The sequence below is a fragment of the Mustela erminea genome, chromosome 13 (assembly GCF_009829155.1).
Source record: "Mustela erminea isolate mMusErm1 chromosome 13, mMusErm1.Pri, whole genome shotgun sequence".
Classification (NCBI taxonomy): Eukaryota; Metazoa; Chordata; class Mammalia; order Carnivora; family Mustelidae; genus Mustela; species Mustela erminea.
The window spans coordinates 87,058,016-87,070,461 of NC_045626.1; the positions used below are offsets into that span (position 1 = coordinate 87,058,016).

Here is a 12,446-nt window from a genome sequence, read left to right on the forward strand (position 1 = left end):
TCATCAAAGTCCCATGTGAACTTGACTTTACTGCCCAGTGGGACAGTAAGTTGCCCAGAGCAACCCAGTGCTCAGTGGCCACTGCGCCCAGTGGCTTCCATATTGGACAGCGCGACTCTGGAACTGAAGCCCGGCAGAGAACTTGGGCTGGCAAACCCCACTCAGAGGGCAATGAGTGAGTGGGGCTGGCGGGGGTGGCGGCACACGGGAGAGGTCAAGTTTGGCCCACAGGACAGCTGCCCCTTAGCTCCTGCTGACTCACACCAGCTGGCAGGGGCCCCCTGAGTGGCTGGGTCCCCCGACTCTTGGAAAGAAGCTACAAACTTGGATTTCTGTGTGAAATCGCCCAGGCCTGATGTGTTGGTAACTGATTTTCAAAAATTTTGACAAGTGGGCCATTCAGGACGTACCTGTGGATTTGTCGGCATGGAGACTCTGGGGGTGATGTGGGGACATCTGCCTGGAAGGGCCCATTGGGAGGCGCCCCCAGGGATGTCCTGGAGAGTGCTGGGGGACACAGTGGTTCCCATGTTCCCTAGGAGTCCACCCTCCTGTGTGTGGCGAGTGTGTAGACACTCTAAGCTGTGCAGAGCTATGCCAGAGGAACAGCCGGTAGGTTCTGGATGTGGTGACCAGTTTGCTGTGGCTGTCGTCCAAGTCCCTGCTTTGTTTCCTTCACTAGGTACGTGCAGCCCCCCATGATCAGCTTCGAGGCCATCTTTGAGCAGAGCACTCCCAACTCGCCCATTGTGTTCATCCTCAGTCCTGGCTCTGACCCTGCCAGCGACCTTATGAAATTAGCCGAGCGCAGTGGTTTTGGAGGAAACCGCCTCAAATTCCTCGCCATGGGTCAAGGCCAAGAAAAGGTAATTCGTTGTTGGAAGGAACAAACTCTAAATTTAAGAGCGGTCCCTGGCCTCTGTTAACAGTGGGTTAGTGTGTGGTTTCAAGGGTGCTGCTCCTTGCACGGGCTGGGTGCATTGCTGGTCCTCTGGGCAGCAACACTCAGGGCCCAGATGATGTATGACAGCTGCATGGTCCTTGAGCAAGCTCACGGTCACTGTTGACCCCGCCTGGCCACTGTGGCCTGTTGTTCCTAAGGTCTATTCGCACATAGTTGTCATCTCCTCCAGTCTTGGTGACATCCGTTTCAGATCAGGGCAGTCATTGCCCCTGGGGCATGGCCGCGGCCGAAGTCAGGGTGTCTATGCGACTGTCCCAGAGAACCTGGACTGGCCCAGCAGCACAGCAGTGGCCCTGAAGGGACTCTGAGCAATCATTTCTTTGAAGGCAGCCTCTGGAGCTCCTGGGCCCCTGGCTTCTTTGTGGCTCCTGCTGGGGTGGGCTATTTATTTTGGGAGGGGCGTGGAGTGCATCTCTGTGGAGAGCATGGGCCAGTGTGGCTTTGGGACACCAGCCGCTCCCCTGTCTTGCGGTGCAGGTGGCCCTGCAGCTGCTGGAGACGGCGGTGGCCCGTGGACAGTGGCTGATGCTGCAGAACTGCCATCTCCTGGTCAAGTGGCTGAAAGATCTGGAGAAGTCCCTGGAGAGGATCACCAAGCCCCACCCAGACTTCCGCCTGTGGCTCACCACAGACCCCACCAAGGGCTTCCCCATTGGGATTCTGCAGAAGTCCTTGAAGGTCTGGCTTCAGACAGACACCCCCCCTCCCCAACCCGTGCCCCCAGCTCCATGCCCTGGACCACTGCCATTCTGCCGTGTGTGCGTGCATGTGTGTTTGCAAATAAACCTGTGTCACAGCAGGACCCCTCACGCCCACCCTTCCCGCGTCTGTCTCGCCCTCTCTCCCCTGAGCGAGGCGCTGTCCTGGATTGGGTGATGAGTTTTGGGGGGGACATTTACGACAGGCCTGTCTCAACCACTTCCGCATGTATCCAAAATCCTGTCTGGGTTCGTTTTCCCAAACTTCACATTTATCAAGCATTTTTTTCTCTCTAGTGATAGGCCTGCTGTGCTCTAGCGGCTTATCCATCCCGCTTAACTGACTCTCCAGAGAAGCCGTGTTCGGAAAGATTGTTTCGTCACCTGTTATCAGGGGCCAGTTGAGGGAAAACTTAACTACTTCCATTTTGCATCTGAAGAGTCTATGGCCCAGAGAAGCTAAAGAACCTTCTTTGGTTCAGTTAATGAACAGGAGCCAGAACAATCTCTCGTTCCTTAACTTCTTGGCTGGGCCCCTCCCAAGAGATGTTTGCTATGTGGGGGAGGGGAAGGGTGGCCGCACAGAGGTGAAGGGAAAGCCGAGAGATCTACAGTTTACCTCTTGCCTCTTCCAAGCCTAGGCTCATGGGTCTGTGGTTTTGGCCACGATGTGTCTTCTGACAGGTTGTTACGGAGCCGCCCAACGGGCTGAAACTCAACATGAGAGCAACGTACTTCAAGATCTCTCCCGACATGCTGGAGCAGTGTCCACACCCAGCCTTCAAGTCGCTGGTCTACGTGCTGGCGTTCTTCCACGCCGTGGTGCAGGAGAGGAGAAAGTTCGGGAAGATCGGGTGGAACGTGTACTATGACTTCAATGAGTCTGACTTCCAGGTGAAGACGTGGTGGCTACTGTTCCCCCTCAGCCAGCTCGTCTCCCCCAACCCTTTCTCCAAGGTCACGACAGCCAGCTGCTCCCACCCACACTTCAGGGGAGGGTCAGCGTGTGAGTGACTTTGTGGGGTGGAGTATAACCGTGCCTGTCCCTCCTCTTTTAAGGTCTGCATGGAGATTCTGAACACGTACCTAACAAAAGCCTTCCAGCAACATGACCCTAGGATCCCGTGGGGCAGCCTCAAGTACCTCATTGGAGAGGTGGGAATGTCTTTTGTGGGCTGTGACCTGGTGCCCTGTGCAGCACCTCTGAGCCCTTGGTGACTCCCCACTTGCTTCTGCCACCTGTCATTTGAAGGCCCTGGGTCTCTGAGGAATTCTGTTGGCTTGTCACACGGGTGTCTTTCTCCTGCTGGGCTCCATTTCTACGCAGGCTCTGGATACATCACTGTGGGGGCCGCGTTCTGTAGGGGTCAGCACAGCCCTGGGCCTGTCATTGTAATCTTCTCCTATCTGGTGGGCATGGAGGGCCACTCTGGAGACCATTACTTTATACAGCGCTCCCCCCCCCCCCACCGCTATGGCCTGCAGGTGGCACACAGAGGGATGTCACCAATTGCAAAGACCAAAGTGGCAGCTGGCTTCTTTGGTGGTTTTGTGGTCTGTTCACTATGTTCTGGGGTTTGGCAAATGGCATATGGGCTCGCCACACTTCGTGAGGGCACCTCTTGTTCACCGTGGTTGCAAGGCTTGCTGTCAACATGGTTTGAGCTGCACAGTGGCTAGGCCAGCAGGAGGATCCCTCAGGGCACATCAGGTCTCAGGGGTCCCCTGCTGGTTCCTGTACTCCAGGCCAGCTCTCGGTCCTTGTACGTTAGGTCATGTATGGAGGACGTGCCATCGACAGCTTCGATCGACGCATCCTGACCATCTACATGGATGAGTACCTGGGAGACTTCATTTTTGACACTTTCCAGCCGTTCCACTTCTTCCGGAATGAGGAAGTAGACTACAAAATCCCCGTTGGTGATGTAAAGGAAAAATTCGTTGGTGAGATTTCCTGGGCATTAAAATGTATGTTAAAAGTGTTTTCTGGGGCGCCTGGGTGGCTCAGTGGGTTAAGATCTCTGCCTTTGGCTCCGGTCATGATCCCGGGGTCCTGGGATTGAGCCCCTCATCAGGCTCTCTGCTCCGCGGGGAGCCTGTTTCCTTCTCTCTGCCTGCCTCTCTGCCTACTTGTGATCTCTGTCAAATAAATAAATAAAATATTTAAAAAAAAAAGTGTTTTCTAAGGGAGACCCACCACACATTTCAGCTGTTCTATGGGTGGCTTGATGGCTCTTCTGACCCCTCTGCTGGTGGGCATCCTCGGCTGGTGCGCATGCTCCATTACGATTTTTAGGGGGCCCAGTGCGTTCTTTATAGCCTCAGCACTGATGGGAGTTAGTTCAAATTTCCTGTCCTAGGATGAAGACAAATATCAGATTCTGCCTAGAAGGGCAGAGTGGTCCCCAGGAAGCCCAGTGAGCCGTTCTCATAAATGATAAACATAGAACTGGATTAGGGTGTGGTGGTAGAGAATTTTAATTTAAAAACACATGCAAGAAATTAGACTTGCATATCTGGGGATTTCTGAGGTGGTGTGCCCTTGGAAATCGAGGATGGTGTGATGGTGTATTCTCTCTTCTGATTATAGAAGCCATTGAGGCCCTCCCGCTGACCAACACACCTGAAGTGTTTGGTCTTCATTCCAATGCTGAGATTGGATATTACACTCAGGCGGCTCGGGACATGTGGGCCCACTTGCTGGAGCTACAGCCTCAGACAGGTGAAGTCTACTGCGGAGGGCAGAATTGGTCTGGTTAGGGTGGAAGGTGTTGGCACACGGTGCTGTTGGTTCTTGTGAGTTGTATATTGTTGCTGCCTTTCCAAGAACCAGAAGGCTCAGGATGCCCCAGTCCTAACACTCAGGTGTGTTGCTTTCCCTAAAAAGTGTCTTGGTTTTAGGGGAATCCAGCAGCGGCATTAGCCGAGATGATTACATTGGCCAGGTTGCCAAGGACATAGAAAACAAGATGCCCAAAATCTTTGACTTGGACCAGATCAGGAAGCAGCTCGGGGTGGGCATCTCCCCGACGTCGGTGGTCCTTCTGCAAGAGCTGGAACGCTTCAACAAGCTCGCCGTACGGATGTCCAGGTCTCTGGCTGAACTTCAGAGGGTGAGCTTGTCCCTAACAGGCACACCCCTACCTCGATGCATCACCCAGGTTTCTGACAGTCTCCCCTGACTGCCCTTGATTCTGCAAACAGGCCTTGGCCGGAGAAGTTGGAATGAGCAACGAGTTAGATGACGTAGCCAGGTCTCTTTTCCTCGGACAAATCCCTAATATCTGGAGAAAGCTTGCCCCGGACACGCTGAAGTCCCTCGGGAACTGGATGCTGTACTTCCTGCGGCGGTTCAGCCAGTACACATCGTGGGTAAGCAAGTGGCAACTGTTGCTTCGTTGGTTCCGCCTAGACCGCTCCCCAACCACCTCCAGCCCCCAGCCCCTCTCTAACTCCTCAACAGAAGTGGTACCTTCTGTTCGCAGCTGATTGGGTGTTCAAGAAATGGTCTCTGACTCTACAGGCACACCTGTATTTTTTTTCCTTTTTGTTTCGTTTCCAAGACCGTGAAGCCTAGTAGGCACCATCTGATTTATTCATCTCGAAGTCCGTCTCGGCCGCCGTTCTTCCAAGTACCTTTAGATCGAACTTACTCTTTTCAGGGAACTCTGTTTTACAGGTGTTCCACGTCCTTTCCCTGATGGACACTTAGGTGGGTCCATTTGAGTTTCTTCTCTTTTTAGCCAGGATGGGCAGTGCTCTGGCAACGGCGTCTGTGGTCACATGCACGAGTGTTATTTCCCGGGCCAGGCCCTCCAGCGGCAGAGCTGGTCCCAGCCTGTGCATTTCACATTCTGCCAGCTCTGGTCCGAGGGTCTTCTAGAGAAGTGGAGACCCACAGTGAACGAACACGAGCATTCCCTCCCCTCTCGGCAACACTGTGTGCTCTTAATATTTTGGATCTTTTCTGATAGGTAAATAGTAATATGTTTGGGTGTGCGTTTCTTTATGGTGAGGCCGAGCGTACCTCATTTCTTTTTCTGTGAATTGTCTTTGTGTCTTGATTTCATTTTTATCGAATTCTCCATTTTAAAATTGTCTCTTAGAGCTCTTTGTCTATCAAGGAGATTAGCCCTGTACGTGCCACTGTTGTGTTTCCCCCGGCTTGCCAAAAGTCTTTTGATTTTGCTTATGGCATTTTTTTCTGTAAGAAAGTCTTACTTTTTTATTAGTCAAATGTATCAGTCTGTTCTTGTATGGCCTCTGGGTTTTGCATTCCCAACTCCAAGATCTTGACAACATTCAGGGGAGATTTGATCTAGTACTTCTGTGGCTTTGTTCTTTTATATCTAAATCTTTGCTCCTTCTGGAATTGGGCAGTTCAGCTTGTTTTCCCCGGCAGGCTCCTGGTTGTTCCCACGCCCATCTTTTGGCTGCCAAGGTGAACCATGTTTTTATCGTGAACCAAGCGTTTGGTCTGTGCTGGCCCTGGCACTTGATGGTGGCCCCGGGCTCCTGCCAGCTTCTCTCCCTTCCCTCCAGGTCACCGAGAGTGAGCCCAGCGTGATGTGGCTCTCGGGGCTGCACATCCCAGAGTCCTACCTCACGGCCCTGGTGCAGGCCACCTGCCGGAGGAACAACTGGCCACTGGACCGCTCCACCCTGTTCACGCAAGTGACCAAGTTCCAGGATGCAGATGAAGTGAATGAGCGGGCAGGACAAGGTACGGCCACGGCCGGCGTGCTGGGGAGGCTCCTCCCTGTGCTGTCCCCGAGTCAGAGCAACGAGCGCGGTGTGGGCCGAGACGGGGCCAGCCCGTGTCTGAAAGTGAGGCTGCTGCGGACGGCGGCGCTGTGTGTGCACTCTCTGCGTCTTGACCTCTCTGAGGGCAACCGCATGCTCAGTTTCAGCACTGAGACCTGGGGTGATATCAGGAGGGGCCTGAACCCTGTTCGCCCTGCTAGTTTGTGGGGAGTGGGCTTCTTGGTCAGAATTAGGTCTTTCAAAGAACTGGATCACCTGAAGACTTCCCTGGAAACCCTGAGGGCACCGGGGCGTGGGTACCAGAAGGCAGGTCAGACGAGGTCGGACCCATTAAAATATAAGGTCAGGTCCCTTCACACTGGTGAGTGATGTTGCAGACTCTGGCAGGGAGCTGCCATTTCCCAGGGCTGGGCCCCGGAGTCGGAGGACATTTAACTGTGAGCAAGAAAAGCCCTCTTGAGCAAGCCTAGAGACAGGCTTCATAGTGGAGACACGGGTACTCACCATCCCGTAGCACATGGCCAGCGGGGTCTCAGAGGAACTGGCAGGTGTCAGGGCCACCACACTCTCTGGGTGACTGTCGTCTTCCCTGCTGCTGTGCGTGTCTGCTGTGTCCTATCCCCAGACACCATTTTCTCTGCTGGGCTTTGGCTCCCTGCTCCCACTCCCTCTGGCTCAGGGGGGAGGACTTGGCCTTGCTGTGGTACCGACTGGTGCTCCTGTCTTTATAACCTGGGGGTCCAGTGGTCTAGGGCTGTGAGCCTTGAAGCAGATTGCTGGGGGAGGCGACCACCCCTTGTCCTCTTCACTGAGGCCATGGGGGAGGCTCAGTGGGGTCTACAGAGTGTCCTGTTTGGGCTGTTGCTCTGCAAAGGGAAGGAAGGACGGTCCCTTCTTTTGGAAGAAGGCCTGGGCTGTGTCTGGGGAAGGAGAGTCGGTTGGTTGTCTCTGTGCATGAGCCACAGACATCCGGGAGAGCTGCCGGTGCCTCCCCCGTGAATCCCGGTCTCTTCCTGGTATCTCCAGGATGCTTCGTCTCAGGACTATATCTAGAAGGCGCTGACTGGGATGTAGAAAGAGGATGTCTTATCAAGAGCAAACCCAAGGTGCTGGTGGTCGATCTACCGATTCTGAAGATCATCCCCATCGAAGCCCATCGCCTCAAACTGCAGGTTGGGAGGGGGTCACGCTTGGGGTGGCTCAGATGGTCTTGCCTTTTAACCTTTCATGGGTGGGGGAAGCCCTGAGCCAGGGCAAGAGCGTGGAGTCACTTCACAGGAAGACCCACGCGTGCACAGGCATGTAAGCAGACTTGCCGGGTGGCGTGGCTTCACACTCTGAGCTGTGGTCCAGCCTAACTTAGGGAGAAATGCCTCCCTTCCCATCATGTCTTGTGGGCATTGCCTGCCCAAGTCCCTACACCCAGGGCGGCGGCAGCAGCAGGGTCCTCCTGGCTCATGCAGCCCGGATCCACTTTTCCTGAGCGTGTCCCCAAGCGGCAGCCCTGTCTGTGCTTGGCTGCGGGGGGCAGCCAGCCGGGATCGGGGGAGGGGGGGTGGGTGTACACTGCACCATTAGCTCGCACAAGGAGTGTCCCATAGCCCGGGGTTGAGCTCCTCTGCCCTCCTGTGGTGCCCCTCACTTGCCTCTCCTTTGCAGAACACCTTCCGGACGCCGGTTTACACCACCTCCATGAGAAGGAACGCCATGGGAGTCGGCCTGGTGTTTGAAGCTGATCTCTTCACCTCCAAGCACATTTCTCACTGGGTGCTGCAGGGGGTGTGCCTCACCCTGAATTCCGACTGACCCTCTGGGCCAAGAAACCTGCACACCCAGCTCCGTCCATGGCTGGCGGTGGAAATGTAGGCATTCGGCAGCGGTGGTCACGTCTGCGGTCAGCTCTCAGGGCCTGGAGCGGCTGGGGGTGGAGAGACACGGGATTTTCTTTTCATTTGAAATCAGCTGATTTACTTTTTCTGTAGAAATTAAGATGTTTCTTAAGTTTAACTTGAAGAGTTAAACTGTTTCTAAGGATTCTGCATATTTGAGAAGTAAATACTAGAGAACATTTTAAGGTATGTCGTTTTCTTTCCCTTCTTAGAGGAGACGTGTGATTAGGCGAAAGTCCTGGGCTGCTGGGCAGGGTCTGGCAGAGTCTCCTTCCTGGGCCACCCCACCAGAGATGGCCACAGTTGCCTGCTGCCACCCCTGCTCACTTCCAGAGCTCTCCAGCCTACCACATGGAGGTAGGGGTGAGTTCCCTGAGCTGGCATGTTATCCCTGTATGAGCTCCTACTCGTACCCTGGCTGGATCTGTGTGGGATTGGGGGCAGACTTAGAGCATCTGGGCCTGGCTCCTGGGCATCCCTTCTTTTCACACACCCTGGGGGGCCAGGCCTGCTGGAGGGCAGGAGTGGCTTTACACTCCGAAAGGGACGAGCCGGTTGGAGCACCAGCAGGGCCGAGTGGAGGGGCCAGTCATAGGCACAAGGAGTTTCTGCCAGAACCTGGAAGCACAGAGCCTTCTCAGGGGCGGGAGTTGTGGGAGAGAACATGGGGTAAGAATGCTGTAGTTACTGCGGGGCTGGGGGGTGGCCAGCTGTTTCTCCCCCTCCCACAGCCTCCCCCCAGCTCCTCCCTCAGGTGGTTTAATAAAAGACACAAAACAGAAAGAGGCAGGTTTAGAAAATAAAGTTTGTTGGGATCTTGAACATTTTGGATAAAACTAACAAAAAATATGAACACACGTTCAGATTGTGGTGGTATGAGAAGTAACATCATCTTGTTTCGTTCCCGAGATACACATCTACAGCTGCTCGGCTATCTGTGCCGCCCTGGGAAAGGCTCGTCGGGAGGTTACAGGGTCTCCAGGAGGGAGCAGGGGCTGCCCTGGAAACTGGAGCGAGGGGTCAAGGTCGGTCAGCGTGTGTTGCTCCGGCTGTATAATGAGGCGTGTGACTATCCGATTTCGTTAACGTCGAGTAGTGATAGAGCCTGCGGCCTGTGCTCTGTCCACGAGCGCGCGGAGGTACACAGAGTAGGATTAGAAGCAAGCGATTCGGCACACAGGTGTTTGGCCACAGCGATTAGTAAATACGTATTCTGCAGCAGGGACACGATCGTATTTTGGTGTTAGTAAGAGGGCAAGAGGAGCAGGAGAAGAATCATCTGTTGACAGGTCTGAAAAAAATTTGGCATGCATGGGAATTAAGAAAAAAAAAAAAGGTATGGATGAGTTTTTCCTTGTAGTGATCACAGTGCATCGACAGCCGAGGGTGAAGGGTCGCCTGGGGCAGGCTTCACACAGTTCTGTCCGTCCCTGAGTGCTTCCTCACGACCTTCCCTCCGTTCACCTGGTCGACCGCCAGCGTCTCCACCTCGGGCTGGGCCTGCGGCGCCGCGGTGTGGTGGATGCGGTGGGCCACCCCGACGTGAGCCTTGTGTGGCTTCTCGCGGGCCGGGCTGTGCTGCTCGCTCGGGCCACGGTCGGAAGCGATGGGGGGGATGACCAGAGGCCTCTCCTTGATGAGGTGGACCTCGGCGGACTCCCTGGCCAGCAGGAACGGGGTGGGGTCAGGCATGGCATCCACCGGCTCCCGCAGGAGGAGTTTCCGGCTCTCGGCCCCAAATCTGTAGACCTCCTCAAATTCCGGGTGCAGGGGGGCTGAGAGGCTCTTTTTCATCCTGCGGCGGGGCGTCTCAGGCAGCTTGTCCTTGGGGGGGGCTGGCTTGTAGCTGGCCAGCACAGGGCTCCCGGAGGGGCTGCCGTCCGAGGCCCCCCCGGCGCTCAGGAGCTTCCGCTTGGCGGCGTGCAGCTGGGCGGTCAGGTAGGCGATGGTGCCGGCGCGCTGCTCGAGCTCGCTGGACAGCATGTTCAGCTTGTGGCTCTTCACCTTCAGCTCCTCCAGGTACTTCTTCTCGCGCTCCTTGACGGTGTTCTCCAGCACGGCGATCACGGCGTTCTTCTGCTCCAGCTGCTTGAGCAGCTCGTTGTTCTCCTCCTCCTGCAGCTTCAGCTGCGCCTCCAGCTCCTCGCATTTCCTCTTCAGCTCGCTGCTTCTGGAAGCCCCATCTCCTGGAAGAGCGAGCCGAGAGGCGGGATTTAGCACCTCCGGCGCGGAGGCGGGAGTCCTTCTGGCTAGGCCGGCCTCCCCTCCCCTGGGCCTCTGGCTCCCACCACCCCGCCCTCTCCCAGCGGGTGCAGGCTGAGCGCCCGCAGCGCCCCGTTCCCTGGCTCCCCGCAGAGAGCGACGCCTCCACGCTTCTCAAGTGCTGAGGTCACAGCAGGCAACCCCAGGCTAGCTGCCCTCACTGGATACTTAGCGGGAGTTGCTCCCCGTTTGTTCCTGCCTGCTTGGGTGGCACTAAGCGCCCGCTCCACCGCAAGCACTGTTCAGAAAGACTTCTATAGACTCCGTCCGTAGCTGAGCACACAGCTCTGAAGCTGCGGAGGAGACAGGAGAAGAGGCTGCCGCCTTCCCTGCCACACGGTCCCCCTGCTCATCCGGTCAGCCTGTGCCTCCCCGTGTGTGCCCACCATCAGCCGCTCAGGGACTCCCCTGGGCTTCGGGGGCCCATGCCAGGCCGGGAGCCGGTGTCTGCGGGCACGTCTCACGTGGGCATGCAGGTCAAGCAAGGCTCTGAAGCCAGGGCTATGGACCGATGCTTGTTGGCTCCCGACTTGCCAGGAGCTCCTCTGGCCGCCTGCCCTGCCTCCCTGAGACTCCAGAGAGAGGCTCTTGGTGACCGTTGTTCCCAGGGATCAACACCTCCTATTTTACTGATTTCCACCCTTCTATAGGAATCTCTGCCCTACCTCCTCCTCCACATGTGCATCCTTTCTAGAAGATTCCTTCTTTCCCCATAAAAGATGCACATGCACAGAGCTGAGGCAACTGTTCTTAATCACATAGAGCCAGACTTCCCCAGCTGCCAGAGCGCTCAGTCACTACATCACTTTACTTCCTTTTCTTACTTCACTTTTACTGTTTTAAAGTAATCTCTACACCCAATAGAGGGCATGAACTTACAACTGTAAGAGCAAGAGTCACACGCTCTATGAACTGAGCCAGCCAGGTGCCATCACCGGTGCACTTTCTAAACAGATTCTCAGGTGCCCTCCCTGAACCTTGGAATCAGAACCTCCAGGGGCGGGGGTCCAGGAGCCTGTATCTCCCCCCCACCCCCACAGACGTGTAGGCTCTGCCTCCACTAACGTAAAGCAGTGATTTCCAGTCCTGGGGAGGGGAGATGCCACTGGAGTGTGGCCTATTTAGGAAAAGACATCTTGACTCCAGTGTGGATTCTGCATTTTTCAAATCCCAAGTCGGTTCCAGGGAGCAACTAATTGTCATCGGCCACAGGGGCCCCTGTTCTATCTCCTCTGCCCCAGCTGCCATCAGGCTAATAGCTTTGGGAGTCCCTGAGGATTCGGGTTGAGGGGAAGCATTTCTGGGAATGCAGTCTAGAGAAAGGTATTCATAGTCCTTTGGGGACGATCTGGTCATTTGATCCCTCACTCAACAAGTGTGTTGGGAGCACCTACTCTGTGCCAGGCCCTGGGTGAGGCTCCAGAAACAGAAGAGGTGGGATCCTGCTCCTTTTCCTTCTCCTCTTTCCGGTTTAAATTACATTAATTTATTGATTAGAGAAGGAAGATGTTCGCTGGAGAAAAATCAAAGTCAAGAAAAGACATTCCAAATATACGTGTCCACCAAAAGAAAATAAACCCCTCCTCCCTCCCACTCCACTGACAGGCCGTCATAACATCTCAGGCTCTAAACTTCCTATCTTTTCTTAGAAAGCTCTGGTCACACGTGCAACACTTCCCAGCAGATGTACTTTCTTCTAAATGTGTAGCTGGTGAACAAATGGCACTAACATGTGCCAGAACCAGAAATAATGCCGCCGTTCACTTTTGGGGAGGAAGTTCTTACCTGTCTGGTCCGAACTTTTGAGTGTCAGCTCATATGTTAAATCTAGAAAGGAAACCGTATATGTTAATTTTGTAAAGCATTCCT

The 12,446-nt window shown here is 55.0% G+C and overlaps 2 protein-coding genes across 8 annotated transcripts in view; one reads left to right on the plus strand and one right to left on the minus strand.

Moving 5' to 3' along the window:
* The window catches only part of DNAH10 (dynein axonemal heavy chain 10), a 136,906-nt gene extending 128,410 nt beyond the window's left edge, over positions 1–8,496 (plus strand). For 2 of the 4 annotated variants that reach the window (XM_032309799.1, XM_032309802.1), the window contains 9 exons: positions 683–866; positions 1,442–1,642; positions 2,347–2,556; positions 2,722–2,817; positions 3,435–3,606; positions 4,253–4,384; positions 4,564–4,775; positions 4,867–5,034; positions 6,205–7,566. In XM_032309799.1, coding sequence (XP_032165690.1) covers positions 683–866; positions 1,442–1,642; positions 2,347–2,556; positions 2,722–2,817; positions 3,435–3,606; positions 4,253–4,384; positions 4,564–4,775; positions 4,867–5,034; positions 6,205–6,795 — 1,966 coding nt within the window. In that variant the 3' untranslated portion in view covers positions 6,796–7,566. Of the gene's footprint in view, positions 1–682; positions 867–1,441; positions 1,643–2,346; positions 2,557–2,721; positions 2,818–3,434; positions 3,607–4,252; positions 4,385–4,563; positions 4,776–4,866; positions 5,035–6,204; positions 7,599–8,085 lie in introns of those variants that run through there. The other 2 variants (XM_032309800.1, XM_032309801.1) reach the window with 2 other exon arrangements.
* A 306-nt stretch (positions 8,497–8,802) lies between these two features.
* Positions 8,803–12,446, minus strand: part of CCDC92 (coiled-coil domain containing 92) — a 30,752-nt gene continuing 27,108 nt past the window's right edge. For all 4 annotated transcript variants that reach the window (XM_032309806.1, XM_032309804.1, XM_032309805.1 and 1 more), the window contains exons 3-4: positions 12,363–12,404; positions 8,803–10,501 (exon numbers count right to left, since the gene is read on the minus strand). In XM_032309806.1, coding sequence (XP_032165697.1) covers positions 9,726–10,501; positions 12,363–12,404 — 818 coding nt within the window. In that variant the 3' untranslated portion in view covers positions 8,803–9,725. The remainder of the gene's footprint in view (positions 10,502–12,362; positions 12,405–12,446) is intronic.